Genomic DNA, 27108 nt, shown 5'->3' on the forward strand with positions numbered 1-27108 from the left:
CACTAGGTGAGTGGTTGTGTTTCAGATGCGTATGTGATGTCTGTTGAGCCAAAATGAAGCAGGTGGTCGCTACTTCATCAAGGACAGTCTTCACCAGACAAGACGTCAGCGCTGATCTCTCCGAACTGTGGCAGCAAACGTCAGCCCATCGAAATCTTCACCTCACCGCGCGAGAGACTGTTACGACCATCGTCATTATTGAAGTTTTTTAGCCTTTGTGAACGGGACGAAAATATTTCGACGCATTCCAAGCAAGGGTGTGCCGTCAAGACGGGTTGATTTCCTCTAAGCAAAACCCGAACGAGGAGTTCGGGACTGATTCGCGCAAAGAAAACGCACGAGCCAAGAGAGGCCATTGTGAGCTCGACTCAAGAAAGGCCGTTGTGTTTCCTGCGAGCAAGGCTTCTGAGGCAGACAAGGAGGCAGCTGGGCCATTTTCGAGGTCACTGAGGATCTGGAAATCTCGGAACCAGCATGGTATTTGCAGTTCAGGCTGAAAGCTAAGGCCAAACTGGTTGTGGCTGCATCTTGTGAGGAGAAGCGGAGCCCCGGATATGCGCAGCTAAGCCACAGCTTCTAGCAAACAACCAGGAATGGAATGTGGGGTTGAAGGAAAGGAAAGGGCACTATCTGCTGTAGCCCTTGCGGGAGCCCGCCTCGACGACGAGGGATTAGTCGACCACTGTTCCTTCACCCTTTCTCCATAAGATCGGCCGAATGGGGTGGCATATTTTGACGATATGCTGGCACACCACTACATTGTCCTACCCAAACAGTCAGGCAAGTTTGACACGTGTACTGGCAGCCGTTTTTTTGAACCTCACCCAACTGCCAGAAGAATCTTGAAAACCAATATCATCGGACGTGCACGAAACTTGGTGACGTGTGCGAAAACGTCGGTGCAGTGCGTTTGTGACCATATTTGGGCATCGTGTAGACTGTGCCCTCTCATCATGCATTGTGTGGTGTCTTTCCTCTCCTTCGTGGGTGGAGCACCTAGACCATGGAGCGCCCTATTGGCGGAAGCCGCGGACAATGCGCCCAGGGTTGGCAACGAGGCGCTATACAAGCCGAAGACTTTCGTGTATTTTAAGTTATACAGTTCAACAGTTCTCATGTACAGTTCTTGACTTCTACTTGATCACTTGATCACCTCTTTTCGAATTCTCAGTTACTAACCATGTGAATAAAATGTTGTTTTTAAGAGCGCCTCATCTGACTTGTTCGACGATGGGTCCCAGGACGGGGGCCTGCTACCAAACTGAGACCCGCGGGACCCCGGGACCCGAAGGTCTTCAGCGGTGCGGATGGGACCGACGTCGAAGACTGGCTCGAGCACTACGAACTGGTGAGCGCCAACAATAAGTGGGATGAAGCCAACAAGCTGGGCCACGTGATATTTTATCTCACTGGCGTCGCCGAATTGTGGTTTAATGACCACAAACACAACATCCCCACATGGAGCGTCTTCAAGACGTCATGTGCTGAAGTGTTCAGTCGGCCGGCTGTCCGCAAGCAGCGGGCCGAACAGCGCTTGTGCGTCCGCTCTCAGCAGACTGGCGAGACCTTTACCAGCTATATTGAGGACGTCGTTGACCTTTGTCGACGTGCGAATGACACCATGCCCGAATCTGACAGGGTCAAACACATCCTGAAGGGCATCGACGACGGCGCATTTCAAATGCTCTTGGCAAGAAATCCGAGCACAGTTTCCGAAGTCGTCAGCTTGTGTCAGAGCTACGACGAGTTGAAGAAGCAACGCACTCTGACTCGGCAGCCTCAGCATGGTGGTGAGTCACTGTCCAGTTTCGACACCCTGCCTGACAATTCACCGTTGCTTCAGCAAGTTCGAGCCTTCGTCCGTGAGGAAGTCGCCCGCCAACTTTCCCTAGTGCCCTTCACTCACGAGACCACCACCCGTCTACCTGCCCCGCTTCGCACTGCTATTTCGGAAGAGGTTGCCCACGCTGTTCCTGTTGCGCACCACGAGCCCCCTCTATCCAGCCGTGTTCACTGCCAGAGTGTCGCGCAGCCGGTAGGCCCTCCTGTCGCCTATCCGCCAGCCGTGCAGCCTGTGGCTCCTCCTGTCACCTGTTCGCAAGTGATGCAGCCTGTAGCAGCGCCGTTCACATATGCAGACGCTGTGCGTAGGCTTCCGCAACCACCCTACACCTCGCGCTCACAGCCGGCACACCCGGCTGCTTATACTGCACCTTGGGCGGCACCACCAGTCGCCAATTCTTGGAGGACGCCCAACAACCGACCAACATGCTACGCCTGCTTTACTCCCGGACACGTTGCCCGCTACTGCCGCCGTCGACCTCAGACGTTCGGCGACTATGTCCGATCGTCACAATCTGGCAGCCAACCCTTCGCGCAATACGGGCCGTTCTAGTCACCTCGCTATGCCCCTCTCAACGACCCCGACTTCGTGACGCCGCGCGCACCCTCTCCTCGTCGGCGATCGCCCTCCCCCATGCGTCGCCGGCCCAGACCTTCTGACCAGGAAAACTGAGCACTGCAGTTCAAGAGGCAAGAACTGCGCCATTTTCGAACTGTCTAAGCCCTCGCCCCTCTCCTGCTAACGTGGTCGCAGTAACTGTTGAAGGTTATTCTACTTTCGTCCTTGTAGACACCGGCGCCGCTGTTTCTGTTATTGCCGCTAATGTCTGCCGTGTATTACGTAAAGTCACGACGCCGCTTTCGGGACTGTCACTCCACACCGCAAGTGCACAGCAAGTAACGCCTCTCGCAGCCTGTACTGCAAGAGTGTCCATCGAAGGCATTGTTTACATTGTGGAGTTTATTGTTCTCGCTGTCTGTTCGCATGATGTCACCCTCGGATGGGACTTCCTATCCCGCCATAATGCCGTCATCGACTGCGCACGTGCTGAAGTTGAGTTTTCACCCTTTTGTGATGTCCCATTACTTAACGCTCTTTATCAGCCGCCGAAGTTGTTCGTGCATGAAGATACCGATATTCCACCTGAAAATTTCGCACTCGTTCCAGTTTTATGCAACGCCTACACTGACGCTACAGTCTTTTTTATGCCTTCCGATATCTTTACGAGTCGTCAAGCTCTGCCGCTGCCTTTCGCTACGATTGACCTTGCCACCGGGAGAAGCAATATGTTCATACTCAACCCGCTTTCCACACCTGTCACTTTGCTTGCGGGGGAATGTCTCGGCCGCGTGCAGGATCTCGACCCTTCGTCTTTGGTTGATGTCCCGGATGACTACTGCGACCACCCAAAATCACTGTCGGCCTTCGAGCAATCGTCCCAGGATACGTTTTCCAGCGCCATCGCCGACACCCTCACTCCCACCGAACATGCCGACCTGCTTGATCTTCTGCATGAGTTCCGGAATTCTTTCGATGTGTCCCAACCTCAACTAGGCCGCACGTCGCAAGTCAAGCATCATGTTGACACCGGCCTACACCAGCCACTGCGTCAAAGACCATACCGTGTCTCCACTGAAGAGCGCCGCGTCATCGACGATCAAGTCGAAGATATGCTTCGTAGAGACGTCCTTCGACCATCTCAGAGTCCCTGGGCGTCTCCTGTCGTCCTGGTGCGTAAGAAAAACGGATCTATCCGATTTTGCGTGGACTATTGTCGTTTGAATAAGATAACCCGCAAGGACGTATATCCTTTGCCGCGCAATGATGACGCCATTGACACCCTTCACGGAGCGGAATTCTTCTCGTCGCTAGATTTGCGGTCTGGCTACTGGCAAGTTCCAATGGCTGAAGCCGATCGCCAAAAAACTGTATTTATTACACCTGATGGACTATACGAGTTTAACGTCATGCCCTTTGGGCTTTGTAACGCGCCCGCCATGTTTGAACGACTTATGGATAATACGCTACGTGGTCTCAAGTGGAATATGTGCCTCTGCTACCTCGACGATGTCATGGTTTTCTCGCACGACTTTCCTACGCACCTCCTTCGCCTCAGGCACGTTTTAACTTGTCTGACCAACGCTGGCCTGCAGCTTAACCTGAAAAATGCCGCTTCGCTGCAAGCGAGCTCGTCATCCTAGGCCACATCGTGTCGAAGCACGGCGTATTACCTGACCCTGCAACACTTCGAGCAGTCGCAGAATTTCCCAAGCCGACAACCACGAAGGAACTTCGCAGTTTTGTAGGCCTATGCTCATATTTCCGGCGCTTTGTTCGCAATTTTGCATCCATCATGTCACCATTAACCCAGCTTCTTCGCAATGACGTGAACCTCTCCTCCTGGTCCCCTGCATGTGACGTTGCCTTCACTACTCTGCGCCGTCTGCTCACCTCCCCACCTATTCTTCGCCACTTCGACCCGACGGCTCCTACCGAAGTGCACACTGATGCCAGCGGCGTCGGGCTAGGTGCTGTCCTCGCTCAACGAAAACCCTGCTATTCAGAATACGTTGTAGCTTACGCTAGCCGCACTCTGACGAAAGCCAAAACTAATTACAGCGTGACAGAAAAAGAGTGTTTGGCTCTAGTGTGGGCGCTTGGAAAGTTCCGGCCGTACTTATACGGCCGCCCGTTCGATCTAGTAACTGATCACCACGCGCTTTGCTGGCTCTCCACGCTGAAAGACCCTTCTGGCCGCCTTGCGCGATGGGCACTGTGCATCCAGGAGTACGACATTCGCGTCGTATACCACTGCGGACGCAAACACTCTGACGCTGACGCCCTATCCCGTTCACCTTTGCCACCAGATCCGACGTGCGGAAACACGTGCCTCCAGACCTTGTCATCGTTAAATCTTGACTCAATTGCCACCGAACAACGTCGTGACCCGTGGATCGCATCTCTTCTCGAATATCTATCCGGTACGCCCAACCTTCCGGTATTTCGATCCCTCCGACGTCAAGCTTTCCATTTTGCCATCCGCGATCAACTTCTCCATCGACGCAACTACTCTCCTGATGGCCGCCAGTGGCTCCTGGTCATTCCACGCACTTTACGATCGCAGGTATGCGCCTCTCTTCACGACGATCCACAATGTGGCCACGCCGGGGTATTTAAAACATATGAACGCCTTCGCCATCGCTATTACTGGCGCGGTATGTACAATTTTGTATGCAAATTTGTGCAGTGCTGTCCTGACTACCAGCGACGCAAATCAACACCGCTACGTGCGGCTGGTGAATTGCAGCCACTTCCGTGCCCTGCCAAGCCATTTGATCGCGTTGGCATTGACCTCTACGGCCCCCTTCCATTGACACCAGATGGCAATCGATGGATTATAGTGGCGGTCGACCATTTAACACGCTACGCCGAAACAGCCGCTTTACCGAGCGCTACCGCTCAGGATGTCGCCTCTTTCATTTTACGTCAATTTATCCTTCGACATGGCGCACCTCGAGAGCTCCTTAGTGACAGAGGCCGCGCTTTCCTCTCCGAGGTCGTCGAAGCTCTGCTCTCGGAATGCCACGTCATTTATCGGAAAACAACAGCATACCACCCGCAGACTAACGGGCTAACGGAACGGTTCAACCACACGCTAGGTCGCTAGGTGATATGCTCTCAATGTACGTGGCATCTGATCATAGCAACTGGGACCATGTTCTCCCATACGTCACGTTCGCATATAACACCGCAATACAAACCACCACGGGATTCTCACCTTTCTTTCTTCTTTACGGACGTGAGCCTTCCCATACAATTGATACTCTACTTCCCTACCGTCCTGATGCTTCCGAATGTCCACCTATCTCCGATGCTGCTCGACAAGCCGAAGAGTGCTGCCATCTCGCCCGTGCGTTCACCTCGGACCAGCAGCAACGCCAGAAAGAAAACCGTTGCACCTCTCTTCCGGATCCCAACTATGCCCCAGGGTCTCTCGTGTGGCTTGCCATCCCATACCAAACTCTGGGACTCTCATCAAAACTTGTTCCCCGGTACGAGGGGCCTTACACCGTTTTAGGGAAAACCTCTCCGGTTAATTACCTAATTGAGCCAGTTTCCCGATCGGACGACATGCGCCGGCAAGCACGTGACATCGTCCACGTTTCCCGCCTAAAACCATATCATGAGCCTCTCCCTGAAACTTCTTAGGTCGCCAGGATGGCTCCTTTTTCAGCGGGGGAGATTGTGAAGAAAAAGATGTGCCTGCAGCAAGCAGCATCACCAACGCCCGGCTCTCTCGGCTCGTGCTTCGGTTCGTTGCTGTGCCGATCGCTGGACAGTTCTTCACGCTGTCTGGTCGCTGTCTTTAACGGCTAATAAACCTCCTCACAATAATAATTGTTGGGGTTTCACGTACCAAAACCAGCATATGATTATGAGAGACACCACTGTAGAGGGCTCCAGAAATTTTGACCACCTGGGGTTCTTCAACGTGCACTTAAAGCACATGAGCATCAAGAATTTTCTCCTCCTTCCAAAATGCGGCCGCCGAGGCCGAGATTTGATCCCGTGACCTGCGGGTAAGCAGCTAAGTGCCCTAGCCACTAGACCACCGTGGCGGGTGATTTCTTTGCTTTTTTGTGGCTGTGCTGGGTCAGAATAAAGCCTACAATATGTTAATCTTAACAGCAGAATGCCATTCCAAATGATCTTCTGTGGCCAGGGCAAGGATAAGAACACAGATATAGACTACAAAGCAGTGTTATGTAAGCTTGCCTTCATGCTTGCTAAGGATAGACTGAGTGCTGATTAAATTAGAAGAGCTAGAGAGGTACAATGAGAGAGTGAGGTGAAAATGCACCATCCCCTCCACACAAAGCTGGCCAACATCACAAATCTTTACTGTCATATCCATGAACCCTAGAGACCTATGTAGTGACACCAGTAAGCATCTCAAGAGAAGCTACAAATGAAGGATGCTGGTGAGAACTCAGCAGGCCACTCAAAACCGACACACAAATGCTTGGTACCACTCATCACTACGTATACAAAGTATTGCTTGTTGCCAAGTTACTCCAATTTATCAACGAAGACAAGAAAGAAAAAAATAGAGCATAGTTTCAATGTTGCCCATACAGCTGTTAACAATTTAGTGCTGTGATAGTGCAAGGTAGCACCAGAGTTTTTAAATAAAAGCTGCAAGAAGATAAAATTCTTGCAATGAGCCAGGAGATTCCAAGAGTTTTTTTCTAGCAAAACTCTCGGAAGCAGCATGATCAATTTTTTAAGAATCAGAAATAGTTTGCCACTTACTCATTATAGACCACAGCAGAATGTCCAAAACGCTCTAGCTGGAGGTAGGATGACGAAGGCACCGACAGTGTATGCCATGAGTCACACTCTACAAAGCAAAGGAGAAGAAAACTTAAGTGTCACAACAGGCCAGCTTTCGTGCTAAATAATTATGTTAGTTGAGCTGACTGCTTTGCCTTTCAGCATTTATTCCTGGGTCTGTCTGCAGCCACTGAGTGTGCGAGAGTATGCATGGCAAAATAAACCCACTAACTGATAATTGCAAAAGTAGAGCCCAATTACAATGAGCTCCTCTGTGGTGTAAAAAATCATTCGATACAAATGGTGTCGATAACAAGACCTGCCCTAAAAACTAGCTACATGTCTTTAAGCAAGCAAGGTGCAAAGTTCTTACTTGAGATAATAATGAACTAGCACTTGTTGACAACTAAATGGCTCGTTAGCATTGATAAACTAAGCTACTGTTGTTGATTAAGCTAAAGAAACCCACTTGAAAGTACACATTCATGCATAAGATTCCAAGGAAGTATTTTGTGCCTGTCTTTACCATATAAAACTTTCCTAAAGTATGCAACATTAATAAAATTGAGCTTCCTTAGGTTTATCAAACTATCTACACAACTGCTGCATCAACTGCTCTATCCAAGCCATACTTGGTAATTTTTAAATTTTTGAACTTTTGCTTACACAAGACCATCCAAAGATAGCCCTCAACACAACCATTTCATAGGATGGCCCATCATCACTGATTGTTTACCTATGCGTGCAGATCACATGCAACAGCAAACTTAGAAAGCATAAACATACATAATATAACTTTTTTAGCATGCACAGAATACAGAACAAGAAAGAGACACACGAGCACTTGTCTGTGTCTTTCTTGTGTTCTGTACTTTGTGCATGCTAAAAGGTTATATTATGGATACATACTAACACCCCCAGCTATCTGTTTTACTGCATAAATAGACAAGCAGCACAATGTTCAGATCACAGTGACTTCCTCAGCAGCGCTGTCACTGGAGAGTTCGGCTGCTCCAAGAATGATGCGTGAATAAACATGCTCTGAGCAATAATGTCTTTTGAAATGAGAAGACCTCAAAATTATCTTTGGAGGCCAACAAGCAATTTCACATGAAACAGAATTTACTATTTACAAAACTTGCTCACATATCTGAAAGAGTCGACAGGTACGCCACAATACCACTGGTAATAGTGTCACAACTTACCTATGTCGTAGGCAAGAAGGTCAGCGGAAAAGCATTTGTCACCCGTGCTAAAGGCTGTGTCATTGTGGGTGTTGCCACCAAACACGAGCATCACTCTATGCAGCAATACTGCACTGTGCAGATAGCGATGAGAGGCACTCGGTGCCAAGAGTGTCCTGGAATGAGGGCAGCACAAAGCCCAGAGTTCAAAAAAGGTTCACTATTCTGCTCTAATTAATTAGAGTGCACAGAAAATTTAATTTACCCATGTTACCGGCTTCTGCTGCAAACATTGACCCCAAATTAGTCATCAAATGAAGCAACACATGCTTCAAGTACAATCAAAATACTAAACCCATACTGCATTAAAAGGGTGAGGTCGCCCTTAAGTCGCGTTTGTGCGGCTTTTTCCCTCACCCACATCCATTTACCACTATAAAGCACATGTGTGTAAATGAAGAACAAAAATCGGCAGATCCCCAAGTACAGTGGGAATCGATGATATGTGAAGCACAAATGAGGAAGGTTGATATGTCCCTTTAACATCAACACAATGTTACGAGGAAGAGGTAAATTATGCCGTTGTTAGGCCTGGGAGTCCAGGTCGAACGTCATTGCTTTTGCAAAGGCAACCAGTGTCAAGGCCAGCGAGCGAACCCGCCTGACACCACAACATCAACATCATCTAGCGCCGGGGTGTTTTACGCAACGCAGGGCAAGTTCCTTCCACGCACGGGTCCCATTCCAACCCGATAATGCAATCGACGACATGCAGTCTGGCATGTCTTACGCAACGCGTGGCAATACCACTCGCCCGCGGGTGCAATCCAGCGGGGCGTTTGCTGATTGGAGGATGCTGAGGCCACCAGCGGCAGTTCTGATTGGACGTTGCTGACATAATAACCACCTGGGGCCTATAAAAAACCAAGCGGCACGATGCTAAGGAGCTGACCTATGCGCCAGAGAGAAGACGACCGCGTCAGCGTCCGAAGACATCTCTGCTCTTCGAGTCTCTGCGCTGTCGGCTCGGCCGGTGACCTTGGCAGCAGCGAGTTTCGTGGTGCCCTTTGTAACCTCAGCGACGCGCTTCTTAACACCGTACATAACTTTCATGTCATGATTATCATGTTTGGACGTGTCATTTACCTTTGTAATCTATTCATGTCACCTGATACCATATTTGGTATATGTGGAGCTAGTGCAACGGCTGCGAGCGTTCTATGAGCGTAGCATGTAGCCATATTTGACATGACACGCATGTTATGATTGTCATGTTTGGACGAGTCATTTACCTTCGTCGTCTATTCCCGTCATGTAATACAAAATTTGGTATATGTTGAGCTAGTGAAATTACCGCAAGCACGCTATGAGCGTAGCATATAGTACATGATAGCATATCATGATTATTATGTTTGGAGGTGTCATTTACCTGTGTCGTCTATTCACGTCAGGCAATACCAAATTTAGTATATGTGGAGCTAGTGAAACGGTCGTGAGCATGGTATGAGTATAGAACATAGTCATGTTTTCTATGACACGCATATCATGATTATCATGTTTGAACGTGTCATTTACCTTCGTCGTCTATTCACATCACGTGATACCAAATTTGGTATATGTGAAGTTAGCGAAATGGTTGCGAGTGCATCATGACATGGTATGTTGTCATGTTCTTGCATGACACACATGTCGTTATTATCATGTTTGGGCGTGACATTTATCTTCATAGTGCGTTCGAGTCATGCAATACCAAATTTGATATATGTGAAGCTTGCAAAACGGCGGCGAGCACATCATGAAGGGCATAATATACTCCTACGTAACATTGATGCACGTGCAGGCTGAGCTCAGCAAAGCTACACTAGCAAAACATGAGCACTCTATAGTCTGAAGCCAGGCGCGACCAGGGTTTATCGGCACAGTCTGGCGTGAAATGCGACATGCTGCATTTTGCGCCACCGTTGTTACCCAGACAGTACCACGTCTGCCTCTCTTCGTAATGGAGGAACCCCGGGCGCGCTTAGACGCGCATGCGTCAAAGCAACGCAGTGCAGCGCGCGCCTGCAAGTATATGGCAGGCAGATTGGCGCCTGGCGTGGCATTGCCGGCGTGACACGACGAAATGAATGCCAGTGCGCACGTGCGCAGGGTCACGTTGAAGTGTATTGGCGCCTTGAGTGTGGCATGTAGTCATGTTCTTAAATGACATGCATTTCAAGATTATCATGTTTGCACCAGTCACATACCTTCGTCATCCATTCACGTCACGTAATACCAAATTTGGCATATGTGAAGCTAGCAAAACGGCCGCAAGCGCATCATGGGGGCGGCATGTAGTCATACTGTTACATGACACGCATGTCATGATTATCATGTTTGGACCTGTCATTTACCTATGTCGTTCGTTCACGTCCCGAAATACCAAATTTGGTACATGTGAAGCAAGCGAAATGGCTGCGAGTGCATAATGAGCGTAGCGAGCAGTCACGTTGTTACATCACACGAATCTCATGGTCATCGTCCTTGCACCAGTCACATACCTTCGTCATCCATTCACGTCCTGTGATACCAAATTTGTATGAGTGAATCTAGTAAAATGGCCGCGAGCACATCATGAGCGTGGCATGTTGTTACATGAGTCATGTTGTTACATGACACGCACCTGATTATTATCATGTTTGCACCAGTCACTGTCATCCATTCATGTTTCGTAACACCAAATTTGCTATAAGTGAAGCTAGCGAAACGGCAGGGAGTGCATCATGAGCGTGGCATATACCGTATTTACTCGCGTAATAAACTCACTCGCATGATAAACGCACCTTCAACTTCAGTCGTCAAAATTTGGATTTTTTGTTTTCCCTGCTTAACCCTTTCGCTACGAACCCATAGGCCATCGGACACGGAGTTCCGATGATTTCAAATCTCCCGCAATAATTGAAAACACGCATTTTACGGACATGTAGCGCCATCTATCCTAAGCCTGGGCAACCCACTTTTCATTTTCACCTTTCTTGCTTTACATTTCGCCCGCTGAGCCGCACCCTCGTGTGCAGTTTGAATGGAATCTAGTTTTGTTTTACGTGATAATGGCCGCCACTCCCCGTCGCCCGCTGCGACAGCCGATTGCTGTTGCAAGCACTTCGGCCGCTTCTACCGGCGATTTTTTCGATCCGAGTAGTGCAGACGACTCGAATGACGATTTTGAAGTTTCAGAGTCGAGTTCCGACGATGACACTTCAGACCAGACGCCTCAAGACTTCCACAAGTACTACCAAGTAAGTATCGTTTTTGACTTCGCACTGCTTATGAAGGAAAAACGCACTTGATATTTGACGATAATGGTATCCTTTCCTTGCTTAGGGTCTCAACAACGTACGGCAAGGATGTTTTGCCAAATCCAGCACGCCGTATGAAGTTTTCACCCGTAAGACAGCCTGGTGCCCATCCTGCAGCAGCGCTACGGAGTGACGTGCGTCGCTTCTCAAGGGCGCTTAATTTTTTTTCTTTTGTTTTTCACAACGGAAGTGCTCCAGACGTTATGTGACAACACTAACAAGTACGCCTGGATGCGTATTTTGGACCGGCAAACCTACGCTCGCCGGGACAGCTCCTGGGAAGAGGTAATGCCACTGGAGATGCTGAGGTTTATCGGACTTATCATCTACATGGGGGTTATTGATGTACCACGACTCCACATGTACTGGCAGACGACGGGGATATTTTCAAGCCTTCTTCCACCAAATATTATGAGAAGGGACCGATTCTTTGCACTTTTAGCTTTCCTGAGCGTAGGGGACCCGGAAGATCTTGCGGCTGCAGCATCTGATGGGAAAACTACTTGGAGGGTGTCATGGCTCCTGCGACACATAAATCTGCAGTCACAAAATTTGTTTCAACCACAGCGCAACCTTGCCGTGGATGAACGCATGGTAAAATCAAAAGCGAGGTCAGGAATCAGGCAGTACATTCGGGACAAAGTGACGAAATTTGGATATAAGCTGTAGGTGCTGGCGGATTCGAATACCGGCTATACAATAAATTTTTTTGTGTACACTGGAAAACGCGAGGTACCTGGACCCCATGGATTAGCGTTTGACGTTGTGACTCGGCTTTGCACAGAGTATCTTCATCAGGGATATAAAATTTTTATGGATAACTTTTATACGTCGGCAAAATTATTCGAATACCTCCTTGAGCACAAGACGCTTGCCTGTGGGACCACTCGCAAAGATCGTCGGGGCTTCCCAAAAGAATTGAAGGATGCTGCGTGGGAAAGAAGGGCGCAGCGTGGGGACGTTCGCTGGATTCGGGAAGGCAACATCCTTTTCATGGAATGGAAGGATCCACGTTCTGTGTGTCTGATCAGCACGATGCACACAGCAAATAAACATGTTGCTGCTAAAAGGAGAGAGAAAAGGGGGGGCCAGTGGGTTGTGAATACCATAAAGAAGCCCCTCCTTGTTCATGAGTATAACACCGGAATGCTCGGCGTGGACAAGTCTGACCAAATAATTGCCACGTACAACGTACTCAGAAAGTGTGTACGTTGGTGGAAAACATTGTTTTTTCATGCTGTGGACATTGCGTGCGTAAATAGTTTTATTTTATTTCAGGAGCACCAAAAGGAGAATCCAAATGTCGAAGAACTATTCAGAAACAGGAACTTTGACCAATTGGCATTCAGAGAAGAATTGATTCACCAGATATTTCAATACGATGAAGTTTCTCAAGGACACGCCCCTTTCCCACCCCCCTTCTCCCCTCTAGATCCTGTTCGGCACCAGCCGAAAAGAATGGAAAAGAGAAGAAACTGCAAGCTTTGCTACGAAAAAACGAAAACACAAAACAGAACGAACGTATTCTGCTCGACCTGTAATATTTACCTTTGCTTCCTGCCTTCACGAGACTGTTTTGCCGAGTGGCACAGTCGGCGGGGCCAGTAGGTTGATGGGCCGAAAAAAATTGTTGATATGCTGCACTGAATTTGTGTTTATCTAGAATGATAGCTAAGAGAACTAGTAATAATTTGTATATTTCAGATTTCTCAAAATAATTTTTTTTGCTCTCTACATTCACTAACTTATGAAGTGCTTGTATAACTTTTTGTATGTTTTTTGTTATTTAACAATTAAATTTTCCAATTCTATAAGTTTCATACCAAAGTGTTTTATATGTATAAAAGGCCGAATCAATAAGCTACCATTTCATATATTACAATGCTACATGTTCCTTTTTTGTCAAGAGTAATAAATTTTTTTGTGAAAGCACAAAATAAGTGCTGTTTTTCCGCTGTAGCAAAAGAGTTAATAAGCGCACCCCCTACATTCAACTGCTGCAGTCCCGCTAACCAACACCTGGTGCCTCCCTACCCGTTGGATATCTTTCAGTTTTTTTTCACATCTGTGCACCACAGTGGGTCTTTCTTATCTGTGCACCACAGTGGGGTTCACGAACAATGCAAGTGTAGAGACGTCGCCGCTGATAAGCACACAGCGAGCGAAGGTCACAGAACTGCCCGCGCCAACTGACGGTCGCTTCCTGCCAATACGAAACTTTAAGGCCCAACGACCTGCGTGCGATTTTCGAGCGACGGCGACAGGATTTTCTGTCGCGAAGGTTCATTCATCGCTATTGTGTTGCAGGTTTCTGGACAATTAGAAAAAATCGCTTGTCACCCAAAAAAGATCGTGACGATTATCGCACATAGTAGCACTCCCAATTCTCGCTTCGCTTGTTCTCCGCGTGCACAGGAACTTCTCAAGTGAAAGCGAGGCGGCGGCCGCATTTTGTCGATAACCTTGTTATAGACAATTTGTTTTGAAGCTTCGGGGGTCGCTTGTAGCAATGTTGGTTACTTGTTGCAATGTGAACGCGGTCGTCGTGCTAAGTTGCCGCGAAGTTGCCAAAGTGAGTCGTAGCGCACGCTTCTGGATGTCCATGGAGGTCACAGCAGATACCACTGTTGCGGTTAACGAATGCGAGAAAAAATTGCCGCAAAAAACTTTTATGGCATGCACAGGCGATGCGGAGACAGCTTGAAGAAGATAGCGCCATCAACCACCGAAGATGAGTAAAGTGCAACAAAGAAGCTGTTTCCAAACAGTGTACGCATATGTCAATTGCGAAAGGCAAAACGACGTTACTTTTTTTTTTGCTCATCCTGAAAAAGTTTTCATAAATTTTGCCTCGCATAATAAATGCACCCTCAATTTAGCTACGATTTTTGCATGATTTTCATGTTAGGGTTTGTCGCTTATGTTCGCCATGCAGTCATGTCATACTATACCACTTTTGCAGCATCTCATGTGAACGAAACCATTGCCGGAGCAGCAAGACCATGAAATGTAAATCATGGCATTTATGACATACATATCACGATTTTCATGTTATGACTAATCACTAATGCTCGTCATACAGGCATGTTATGCCATACCAATTTTGGCATTGATACCATTATCGAAACGGCCAGGAGAGCTAAAAGTTGTAGGTGGCTAGATAGATAGATAGATAGATAGAGAGATATAGATAGATAAATGCATTCAAAGTCGCCGAAGTTCGCTAAGAAATGCTTTGCATTTAATAAATCAAATCAAAATGATGTAATGATAGTGGGCACAATAAACAAACAGCTGGTTTCTGCAGACTGAGGGATACAGACTGCGGACTGGGGACCTTGTAGGGATATGCAAAGTCTGATTTAGTTAAATTTATTCGTGTGAAGCTTCTTCTTTTTGTTTTTACAATCCCCAATATTTGTGCCTGGAAGCAAGTAGATACTAGGGCGTCATATGGTTATGGTGTCAACAAGGGCTCCTGAATACAGAAGGGTGGTCTCTGAGATTGAAGTTAGCGAGCATAAAACGCCTTAGGTGTTGAAGAATCATAAAGCCAACTAGCTTTTCCAAGCAGCTGAGAACTGCACTAGCACTCTTGCTTTATAGAAGCTTGGCACAGAAACAGTAAGTCATAAGATGGTTCTGGCTAAAACTATATGCCATTACCGAGTATTTCCGCTGTTATCATGAGAAGACTAACAAAAATTTCAGCTATATAGAGCATTTGAATGCAAATACAGCTGTCATAAGTTTAGATTAAATGGTTAAAATACAGCAGCATATAAAACTTTTTCTGTACAATGCAAGTAAATGTGTAACATCAAGTTGCCAGCTCTTCGCTCTAACCTCCAGACTGCATTAGAAATTTTCCCATTTGATATATAGTTGATAAATGTATTTTGATGCTATGTAGTCTAACATTTGTAATTATTAGTTCTTTAGTTTCAAAGCTTTAAAGAAATCATGATCATCATCAGATTATCTTCCCTTCTTACTTTGTAAATAAACAACTTCCTGTTATTTATTTTTCTGTTGAACTGAATGTATACAACTGGTGCAAAAGCATTTCATTATCTTTGAATGCATACCACATATTCCACGAAAGCACCCCAGTTCCCTGGAAGTAAGAAAAATATTTTGCCCTTGAATGTGGTCACTCTTGCCACCTACCTTCTTGAGACACTTTGAAATTTGTTTACTGGCATGGAACTTGTAAATCAACCAAATGAAGTAGGCAGGTATGAAGCTAAAGAAAACTGAATGGTTGCAGATGTGGAATGTTGATTGATTGATATGTGGGGTTTAACGTCCAAAAACAACCATATGATTATGAGAGATGCCGTAGTGGAGGACTCTGAAAATTTCAACCACCTGGGGTTCTTTAACGTGCACTCAAATCTGAGCACATGGGCCTACAACATTTCCGCCTCCATCAGAAATGCAGCCGCCGCAGCCAGGATTCGATCCCGCGGCCTGTTGGTCAGCAGCCGAGTTCCTTAGCTACAAGACCACCGCGGCGGGGCCATGTGGAATGTGCAGTATTGGTCGTGTATTGCCATGTTACAGTAGAGCGCCTATTCACAGCAGGTCGTAGCGTTTTCACTAATTTTAGTGTTTTAAGAAAATATACTCAATACTTGAAACAATAATACTGTTTTATTTTAGCACTAGCCTATAACAACAGCATGTTATTAATTATACTGATGATTACCCACAAAATTTTCTTCTCCATGATTTTGACTCGTGCAACAATGATATCTAGCCTGATGAACGAAAAAGTGCCACAAAGGCAGTACCATTGTTAAATAGACTATTCCATTTCATTTATTTTCATTGTTGCACATTTACTATTCAATAAAATTATAAAAAGCTTGTCCCCAAGAAGGGTGCAAAAATTTCAATTTAACAGTTAAGCTGTTCATATAAGGCACAGTGTGATAAGTGCTACAACATTTGCATTCCTGTTGAGCCATCATTTAGCACTTTAGCTTGTAGCTGCTTCCTGAACCATCAGCCATAAAAGTTTACAAGACTCAAGTTGCATAACAAGTATTCAATTTCAGCCCTACGTTTTTTTAGATAAGTTGTCCATAGAAGCAATCACAAAATATGCAAGGAAGTTTAAGCTAAATCTTGTCATGCTTCAAAAAATCTGCATGTGCCTTGTGAGAATGCAACCAACATACTGTTCCCTTAAACAATAGACCATAAGCTTATGTGATTGATTAATAGCAACCTTTACCTAACATTTAAAATACTTTTCTAAATGTAAAACCTTCAACTCAGATGTAGCAGAGGCTCTTCAATAATAGTCAAATAATTTTCTACAAGATAAACAGTATGGATTTTATTTTCTCCAGGCTGCAAACAAAACGCCCAGGATTAAAAAAAGTCATCATCATCATCAGCCTGACTACGTCCACTGCAGGACAAAGGCCTCTCCCATGTTCCGCCAGTTAACCCGGTCCTGTGCTTGCTGCTGCCAATTTATACCCGCAAACTTCTTAATCTCATCTGCCCACCTAACCTTCTGTCTCCCCCTAACCCGCTTCCCTTCTCTGGGAATCCAGTCAGTTACCCTTAATGACCAGCGGTTATCCTGTCTACGCGCTACATGCCCTGCCCATGTCCATTTCTTCTTCTTGATTTCAGCTATGATATCCTTAACCCCCGTTTGTTCCCTAATCCACTCTGCTCTCTTCTTGTCTCTTAAGGTTACACCTACCATTTTTCTTTCCATTGCCCGCTGCGTCGTCCTCAATTTAAGCTGAACCCTTTTTGTAAGTCTCCAGGTTTCTGCTCCGTAGCTAAGTACCGGCAAGATACAGCTGTTATATACCTTCCTCTTGAGGGATAGTGGCAATCTACCTGTCATAATTTGAGAGTGCTTGCCGAATGTGCTCCACCCCATTCTTATTCTTCTAGTTACTTCAATCTCGTGGTTCGGCTCTGCGGTTATTACCTGCCCTAAGTAGACATAGTCTTTTACAACTTCAAGTGCACTATTACCTATCTCGAAGCGCTGCTCCTTGCCGAGGTTGTTGTACATTACTTTCGTTTTCTGCAGATTATTTTAAGACCCACCTTTCTGCTCTCCTTGTCTAACTCCATAATCATGAGTTGCAATTCGTCCCCCAAGTTACTCAGCAATGCAATGTCATCGGCGAAGCGCAGGTTACTAAGGTATTCTCCATTGACTCTTATCCCTAACTGTTCCCATTCTAGGCTTCTGAAAACCTCCTGTAAGCATGCGGTAAATAGCATTGGGGAAATTGTGTCCCCCTGCCTTACACCCTTCTTGATTGGTATTCTGTTGCTTTCTTTATGAAGCACTATGGTAGCAGTTGATCCCCAGTAGATTTCTTCCAGAATGTTTATATAAACTTCATCTACGCCCTGATTCCGCAGTGTTTGCATGACGGCTGATATTTCTACTGAATCAAACGCCTTCTCGTAATCTATGAAGGCAATGTATAGTGGTTGGTTATACTCTGAGCATTTCTCTATTACCTGATTGATAGTATTAATGTGGTCAATTGTTGAGTAGCCTGTTCGAAATCCTGCTTGTTCCTTTGGTTGATTGAATTCTAATGTTTTCTTTACTCTGTAAGCTATTGCCTTTGTAAATAGCTTGTATACTACAGAGAGCAAGCTGATCGGCCTGTAATTTTTCAAGTCCTTGTCATCTCCTTTCTTATGTATTAAGATGATGTTAGCGTTCTTCCAAGACTCTGGTACTCTTCCCGTCAGGAGACACCTCGTAAACAGGGTGGCTAGTTTTTCTAACACAATCTGTCCTCCATCTTTCAGCAGATCTGATGTTACCTGATCCTCACCAGCAGCTTTGCCCCTTTGCATGCTCTCCAAAGCTTTTCTGACTTCTTCTATCAATACTGGTTGGGTGTAATCTGGGTTACTGCTAGTTCTTATAGTATTAAAGTCGTGGTTGCCCCGGCTACTGTACAGATCTCTGTAAAACTCCTCCGCTATTTTAACTATCCTATCCATATTGGTAGTTATTTTGCCTTCTTTGTCCCTTAGTGCATACATCCGACTTTTGCCTATCCCAAGTTTCCTCTTCAATGCTTTGACACTTCCTCCGTTTTTCAGAGCGTGTTCAATTCTCTCCATGTTATACCTTCTTACATCGCATACCTTGCGTGTATTAATCAACTTCGAAAGCTCTGCCAGTTCTATTTTGTCTGTTGTACTTGACACTTTCATGATTTGACGCTTCTTAATTAGGTTCTTCGTTTCCTGGGAAAGCTTGCCAGTGTCCTGTTTAACTACCCTGCCTCCAACTTCCACTGCACACTCCGTAATGATACTCGTCAGATTATTATTCATTGTATCTACGCTAAGGTTGGTTTCCTCACTAAGAGCCGAGTACCTGTTCTGCAGCGACACTCTGAATTCCTGTACTTTCCCTCTCAGTGCTAGCTGATTGATTGGCTTCTTGCGTATCAGTTTCTGTCGTTCCTTCTTCAAGTCTAGGCGAATTCGAGACCTTACCATTCTATGGTCACTGCATCGTACCTTGCCAATCACTTCCACATCCTGCACGATTCCAGGGTGTGCACTCATTATAAAGTCTATTTCATTCTTATTTTCGCCATTAGGGCTCCTCCATGTCCACTTGCGGTTTTCTCGTTTTCGGTAGAAGGTATTCAAAATCCGCAAATTATTGCGTTCTGCGAATTCTACTAGTAGCTCTCCTCTGGCGTTTCTAGTACCGATGCCATAATCTCCTACTGCCTGGTCACCAGCCTGCTTCTTCCCTACCTTTGCATTAAAGTCGCCCATCACTATAGTATACTGTGTTTTTACCTTACTCATTGCCGATTCCACGTCTTCATAGAAGCTTTCAACTGAAGCGTCATCATGGCTGGATGTAGGCGCGTAAGCCTGTACTACCTTCATCTTGTATCTTTTATTCAGTTTAATTACGATACCTACCACCCTTTCATTAATGCTATAGTATTCCTCTATGTTGCCAGCTATGTTTCTGTGAATTAGGAACCCCACTCCCAGTTCTCTTCTGTCTGCCAAGCCCCTGTAGCAAAGGACGTGCCCATTCTGTAGCACCGTATAGGCCTCATCTGTCCTCCTAACCTCACTGAGCCCTATTATATCCCATTTAACACCCTCTAGCTCCTCGAATAGTACAGCTAGACTTCCCTCACTAGATAGGGTTCTAGCGTTAAACGTTGCCAAGTTCAGGTTCCAATGGCGGCCTGTCTGGATCCAGAGATTCTTAGCACCCTCTGCTGCGTTGCAGATCTGACCGCCGCCGTGGTGAGTTGCTTCGCAGCTGCTGGGGACTGAGGGCCGTGAGTTATTTGACGTAAGCATGTGGGAGGTAGTGGCCAGATACTGCACAAGGGTGGCAAAAAAAGTACTGGTAATTAAAAAGAAAGTATAATTTGGACTCAGCCTCTGGTTCCAGCAAGCATATGCATTATTTAAAGGTATCAAGCTCCCATTAATTCGAGCGCATTGAGCTGCCTGCTTGTCAATTTGTACAAACCTGTAAGAGAGCGGCATGCAGAAAAACCCAGAAACGTGCAACACAAGAGCATAACTGGCATTAATGTCAAACAAAAACAAAGTGCTTTAGATCGAACTTAGACAATCATCAGCAGTCCACATGGGCACAAGAATAGCAAAATGTTTTAGGGCTTATTATGCATTTATTTCACCATTTAACACAGCACATGACACCACAATGACCACATGCCTTATGACTGCATACCATATTTACTCGATTCTACCGTGCCCTCAATTGTGACGCGCACCCGATTTCCACGACGCAAAAAAAAAAAAAAAAAGTAAGACATCAATTGCAACGCGCACTCATTTTTCTCGCTGGCCCGCACGATCACACCCCTCGAAAAAACAACTCTTTTCGGGAGCGTCTTAAATTTAAATATGAGGCACGGGGGAAGCTTGTGCCCATCTGACGTGTAACAGAGCATTGCCGTCACTGTAGTTTAACCGTGTACCGACGTCAGCACGCGAACTTCCTTCGCCCCATTCTTCTCGACAGTTGTGGTGCCAGGCATGTCGAAGTAAAGAGGCGTCTGATCGGCATTCCCGATTTGCCCAAGCAGGCAGCCGTTGTGCCGCAAGTTTAGGACGAACCTCTGAAAACTCTGAAGCTTTTCATCGTACTCCTCTGCAAAACTTTTCGCATATGCCCGTTCACCTTCGGAAGGAAAAGCCTTTCCTCTTCATAAAGTTAGTTAGCCAGCACCTGCTCGCTTTAAACTGGCTCTGCGTTAGACCTTTTTCTAAGGCTAATTGCATAGCCCGCACTTGGAGGAGTTCTGTCGTCACGGGCCGCTGTGCCGCTCACTGCTCAAGCACATACTCGCCGAGCAGTTCTTCAATTTGCGAAAACCGACCCTGCTGTGGTCCACTGAAGCCTTTGCGTGAAGCTTTGCTGTCGACAATCTTCTGCTTTTGTTTCCGCCAGTCCCGCACCCAAGTTTCGGGAACTCCGAACGATCGCGATGTGGCCCGATTTCCGTCCGTTTCTGCACACGCGATGACTTTTCTTTTAAAAGCGGCATCGTGGTGCACTCGAGTTTTTGGAGTCGGCCCTTCCATGCCGTCGATGCTAATGCACTACAAGATGACGAATTCCTCAGCACATGTACGAAGTGCTGCACATGGGAAACACATAGGCAGAAATGGCCGACGCGCCATGACGACGCACGTAGGGGGCGGCCATTTTGGAAATGCCGATGACAATAGAATGACCGTATTCATTCTTTTTCGTACTTGATTCTAACGCGCATGTGATTTATGAACTCGCTTAACTGAAAAAAAGGTGCGCGTTAGACTCGAGTAATTACGGTAATCACTACACACGGCCACATAGACAGGGACCAGGATTTTGTTGGCAGCAGTTATGGCGAACTGTAGTTTCACTTCAACTCTGCATGGCTTGGCTACATGCTTTAAAGGGGCCCTCCAACACTATCCTACATCCCATGTTTTATTCATGGGTTATGTAGAGTGAAGTACAGACAGACTAATGCAGCAAAAATGGCAGTAATAACGGCATGCAGTCTGAAGCTATTCGACTTGAAAAATTCAAAATAGAAGAAAAAAATGCCAACCCTCAACTCGATTTTCGCGGGGTCACTTGACCACTTTTCACTCACCCACAACGTCCGAAGGCTGCCCCAATGAAATAAGCTGGAAGCGCCTAGGTAGGGGAAGCTGGTACCCCATTGTTGCTTTTTTTCATTTTTTTTTTCAAAGTATTGTTGATCTCATGCCTGACACCTGGCTTGCCAATATGTGAGTGGCAGCTACTGTGTCTAAGCCAGGTAGTTTCTGCAACATACTGAGTCACACCCTCTGCTTATGCTAAGAAAGGAACTTGTGGAAGGACCAGGACAGTGAAGTACTGTTGACCCTTCGCACTTTGTTTGTTGACCCACCCCAGGAACAACAATGGTGCGCTGCACCCCTTCAACAGCACATGTGCGGAAAGAAACAGCTGGCAAACTCCCAAAAGCAAGAAGAGGGAAGAAAGAGAGAGAGGTCTTTCGTAAGGACACCCAGCCCGGGCAAGCCAAAAATACAGTGGCGAAATGGCAGTTAGCGTCTCTGTCGTGCTTTGTAGTTGCAGTAATGTTTTTGTTGTGGCCGCGTCTGTTCAAGCCAAAAATACAGTGGCGAAATGGCAGTCAGCGTCTCTGTCATGCTTTGTAGTTGCAGTAATGTTTTTGTTGTGGCCGCGTCTGTTCAGGATTCAATGAAAAGGTGCGAAGACGAAAAATGAAACAGATTATCAACCTCAGTTTTTATCCTACACCACGACCGCTTCTAACGTTACAATTATCGAATCATACCGCGGCAACCTTCTGGCTTCATCTCCGCCCGCAAAGTTCTGATGAGCGCCACTTCGTGGTGTTGCGGTCGGCAGCGATGTAGTGACTTTATTGTGTGATGAAAATACTAAATATATGCGCTTAGACAAATGCTAAAATTAACTCCAGCTGTTGTTCTACGCAAGCCACAAATAAAAAACAGGTGCTTCTATAGTGAGGGCCCCTTTAAGAACTGCCACCATTGCCATTGAAAATTGCAACAACACACTTCTTCACTAGCAACCATGCAGTTTGGTCCGCAGTGGCTGCAACGACCAGTAATTTCCTTTGACTCACTGCAATGTGCACATATTGTCAAATACAGTTGGGCCCACATATAACGGCCGCACTTAAGACGAACTTTCGCTTAAAACGAACAATATCGGCGTGACCGTCAAAATATACACTGGTTTAATGGCACAAAATCGCACTTACAATGAACGTCTCCGAGCGCCGCTGATCGGTTGCAGCGAACGAAGTCAGCGGTCTGCCGACTTCCCGGGAAACCAATTTCGACCACCGATCAGGCATCGGCGACGTGCCCTTACATTCTTATTGTTAAACGCCGATTCTGCCTCCGCGCCCCTCTAGTTGCTGCTCTTCCCGACCGCTTTTTGTTACGCACCCCTCCGTCCTTTGTCCCCCAGCTACTATGAGCACCCCGCATCACCAGACGAGGCCCGTGTTTTCACACTGCCACCGATCTTTCGAAGACCGGTCGGCCACGTACCCTGTTTTTGATCGCTGGTACAGTCGTTGGCGTCACCGGCCTGGAGTGACCAGACCATTTGCCAACATCGTCGGCGACTGTATCCAATAGTCTGTGTCTAGTGCACGCACGCACGTAGTTTTTCTACGTGCGAGTTTCGCAGACCTTTCAAGCAAGCTACCCACCTTCCAGTGTGTTTTGGTTTTCAAGGTCGCCCTCCCATTGCATCCTCCCCTCTTTTTATTGCACGGAGAAAGGAATCTTTCATTCCTCCGTGCTTTATCGCAACTCCTTGCCCTTCTCTCTCAAGTCTGCTCTCCTCTCTTGATCACAACCCCTTCGCCCGTCTCCACTGCTCCGCGACGCCCGCCACGCTGGCTCGAATTAGTTTCGTTTTCCGACTGGGAACGCGCCCAGAGCTGTTCCACGCGTGTGCGCATCTTGCTCGCTCTTGGTGTGCGTGTGTGGTCATGATGGCGGACGGGAGGATTAGCACGCTTTTTCGTGCCACTCAAAAAAACAAAAAAACGTTGGAAGTGTGACCGCTTGACTTGAGCGTAATCCGCGTGTTAGGTGCCGCGTTGTGGAGCGCTTGCTCATAGCTGTTGACCACCTGGCAGCCAACTTGCTGCTTCGGGCGTCTCGGTATTCAGCTGTGGAGATAGTGAATATTTCGTGGGTGGCGGTTACGGCTACATGTGCGCGAAACTATTTTCGCGAAATCAACTTCGTCGATCGTCGGGCCCGATGCCGAGCCTGAAGCTTCCGAACAGGACCACTGCGGCGGTAATTTGTGGCAGCGCGTCGTTGACTCCCACCTGGGAGGGCGGGTAGGACATCTGTTGCGATGATTTAATTACGGCCGATGATGATGACAACACTGCGGAACCGTGCACAGATTGGGGCATTGTGAATGAAGTACGTGGCGAGAGCGATTTGGAGGAATCGGATTGCGAGAACGACGAAGCTTTGGAGCCAGCGCCTCATGCAGCTTATGCCACGGGCCTCGGCGAACGAGCAGCCTGCCGTTTTAAATGAACTCGAGACCGCCCCTATCGTTTCTGCTCTTCGAAACGCGTGCATTACGGACTTTTTGGGGCAAAAAAAGTTTCTGTTTTCACTCGCAACTTTTTTTAGGAAGCTGTGTTTCATTTCAAAGGATGCCGCGTCACGCTCAGGTTCGTTATAAGCAGGCTCGGCTCTATGTAGCAGAAGTTGTAAAAAATTATGAGTGACGCCACCAAGACCCAAACACTGTCCCCAAACTTGGCAGATACATACCACGAATGAATTACGTGTTGACAACAAGGTAAATAAAGAAAAATTAATTGGGATGTCCATGGGATGATGGCAAGTGTACGTTGCAAAATTAAATGCAAGTCTGCACCATGGCTATAAGGTGCCAGGTGCAATGTTATGCAAAGCTGCAGTGCTCTAGTCATGGAGCACTAATCAATTACGAGATGACAGGAACTCTAGCTCCTGCACTAAATTCGTCCAAAATGAAAATTGCCACTGCTGATTTTTACAGTTAAATAACAATGTGTTGATTTTGAAAACATTGCCTTATCACTACACCAAACCAGTAGCACAATTTAGCCTTCCTTGGCTAGAATTAGCATGTTCACCATGAATCTAGAAGCTCATTAGATGCTTTCTTGATGATGCACTGACAAGCTGCACACAATAAGCTGAGCACAGACTTCAGCACAAGGCGAATGCAGGTTTACTACATTTTATAGAAATATAGCAGAATGTAGCACGGTTCACAATTTTGGTGCAGTTGGAAACAATTGGTGCTGTGACAGCATCACCGAACAAAAACCACTACATCCCGTGAACTTATATGGCCACCAACAATTTTCCCTATTAACCATGCCAAACAATAGTGCAAACTTTCATGAAAATAGCATGCTATTTGCCATTATCGACGTACATTGAATGTCTTCAATTGGACACACTCAAGCAGCATTACTGCACGGAGAGCACTTGAATTGCAAGCTACATTGCAAAGGTTAAGCAAGACTCAATGCACTCACCAGGTACGGTCATGAGGCTGGTAGGAGTAGAGATAATCCACAACAACACCTGTGGTTGTCTGTGAGTGGTAACCCCCAAACACTAAGATCTGGTGTCTGACCGGATCATAAACACTTGAATGACCATAGCCACCTTTTACAATAGCTCCTTTCACTTGCACAATCTCCCACTTGTTGGTACCTACACAAACAATGACACAAAAGTAATTGACATGTGGGGTCACGCAAGGCTAAGGGTGCACCATGTTAGAGTTGTAGAAGTATTCATTTTTCATTAATATACCATCACAGCATGTCAAATGGTCACTCTCAGTCCTTCCTGGGGTGTTTTCAAAGAAATTTCAAGGCAGTAAACTTTGCTAGCATGTGACATCCCTGAACTTACTATGGCATCAGCATTCTCTGTAAATAATGCTTGCCAGGCGACTGCATATCATTCTAGCCAGGCTGAGTGTGACACGGTCTACAGAGTTCCCAGAGCCCACTAGGTGTGAAATTCTATCCCCCATCTGCTGAAGCTGCTTGGATTGAAATTTCCTTGTGATGTCTGCAAGGGATTTAGGAGCCTGCAACATGAGCTTGTCAGCTAACTCAACTAGCTTAGCTAGGTCCTTCCCCATTAAAGATCCATGACCCTTTTGATTTTCTGAAGAATTGGAGAAGTACACTGTCTAGACCATCTACAGTCGTGCCCAGTAGTTGCTGCATGTGGCGCAGCAGTTGGCTCAACATGCTGTCATTGTGGTTGCGAGATTCACGAAGCAGTTGCTACAGACACTGGTTCTCAGGATGTACAACTTTGCAAATGAGTAGGTTCTTTAACATGAATTCCGGTGTTTAACATGTACTCTGCTCTTAACATGCGCTTTGAATTTTACACCCACATTAAAATGTGGACATCGTGGCCATGAACAAAACGGAGCTTTTCAATAAATATCATACCGTATTCACTTGCGTAATGAGTCTACCCTTCACCTTGGTCCTTGAAAAAAAGAAAAAAAATTTAATGAATCTATTCATTTTATTTCAGTATAATAGCCAGTGCCGCTGACAATCGAACCAACGTTATATCAAGCCGAAACAACGTTATCACAAAATAATGATGTAATGAAAACTAAAACATAGTATAACAACCACGCTAAACAGTTGCGAGCAGCGCAAGCTCCCACGATGTCAATCGAAATTTTAAAGTCGGGCCTTTTGAGGCAGAGCGCCACGCAAGCACAGTGGCAAGAAAAGAAACCAAAAAAGTAAAGTGCATGGCCTTCCAGATGGCAGGCACACGGCGCAGAAACACACCATGTGCCCACCATTTCGGAGGCCATGCAAAGGGCAACGACGCTGATGGTGTGTTATGCAACCGCAACGTTTGTGCGCCACATTTCCGACGCTGCGTTTTTGTTGTCGGGTTTGTCGTCATGAACTTTGTTGGACACCTGCTGCGCAAGACGCATTCGGCTGGTACGCTATCTACACAATAAACTTAAAGTTTAGTCAAGTGCTGGAGCACAGCAACAGACTGGCTGGACGACACTTCGACATCGATCCGTGCGCGTTCGTTACGGGAGAAAACAAGAGTTTCGCGCAACAAAAAAGATTCGCCGCGTATTTCGCGGACCAAGACAAGCAAAACCGTCATGCGAAATTTTCACTGGTATAACTTCCGTGGCGTTCTTCTCCTGCGTAATGACCCCTACCCCCCAAATTAGCATCAACTTTTCTGGAGAAAAAAAAAAAAAAATTGGCTTCATTACGGGAGTAAATACGGTAATTATTAA

At 46.5% G+C, this 27108-nt stretch overlaps 1 protein-coding gene across 1 annotated transcript in view; it reads right to left on the reverse strand.

Annotated features, from left to right (window-relative positions):
• Positions 1–27108, reverse strand: part of dsd (attractin-like protein dsd) — a 147706-nt gene that overhangs the window by 81621 nt on the left and 38977 nt on the right. Inside the window, exons 8-10 of the mRNA XM_037426686.2 lie at positions 25331–25511; positions 8383–8537; positions 7157–7244 (exon numbers count right to left, since the gene is read on the reverse strand). Of these exons, the coding sequence (XP_037282583.1) occupies positions 7157–7244; positions 8383–8537; positions 25331–25511 (424 nt within the window). The remainder of the gene's footprint in view (positions 1–7156; positions 7245–8382; positions 8538–25330; positions 25512–27108) is intronic.

The sequence above is a fragment of the Rhipicephalus microplus genome, chromosome X (assembly GCF_043290135.1).
Source record: "Rhipicephalus microplus isolate Deutch F79 chromosome X, USDA_Rmic, whole genome shotgun sequence".
NCBI lineage: Eukaryota > Metazoa > Arthropoda > Arachnida > Ixodida > Ixodidae > Rhipicephalus > Rhipicephalus microplus.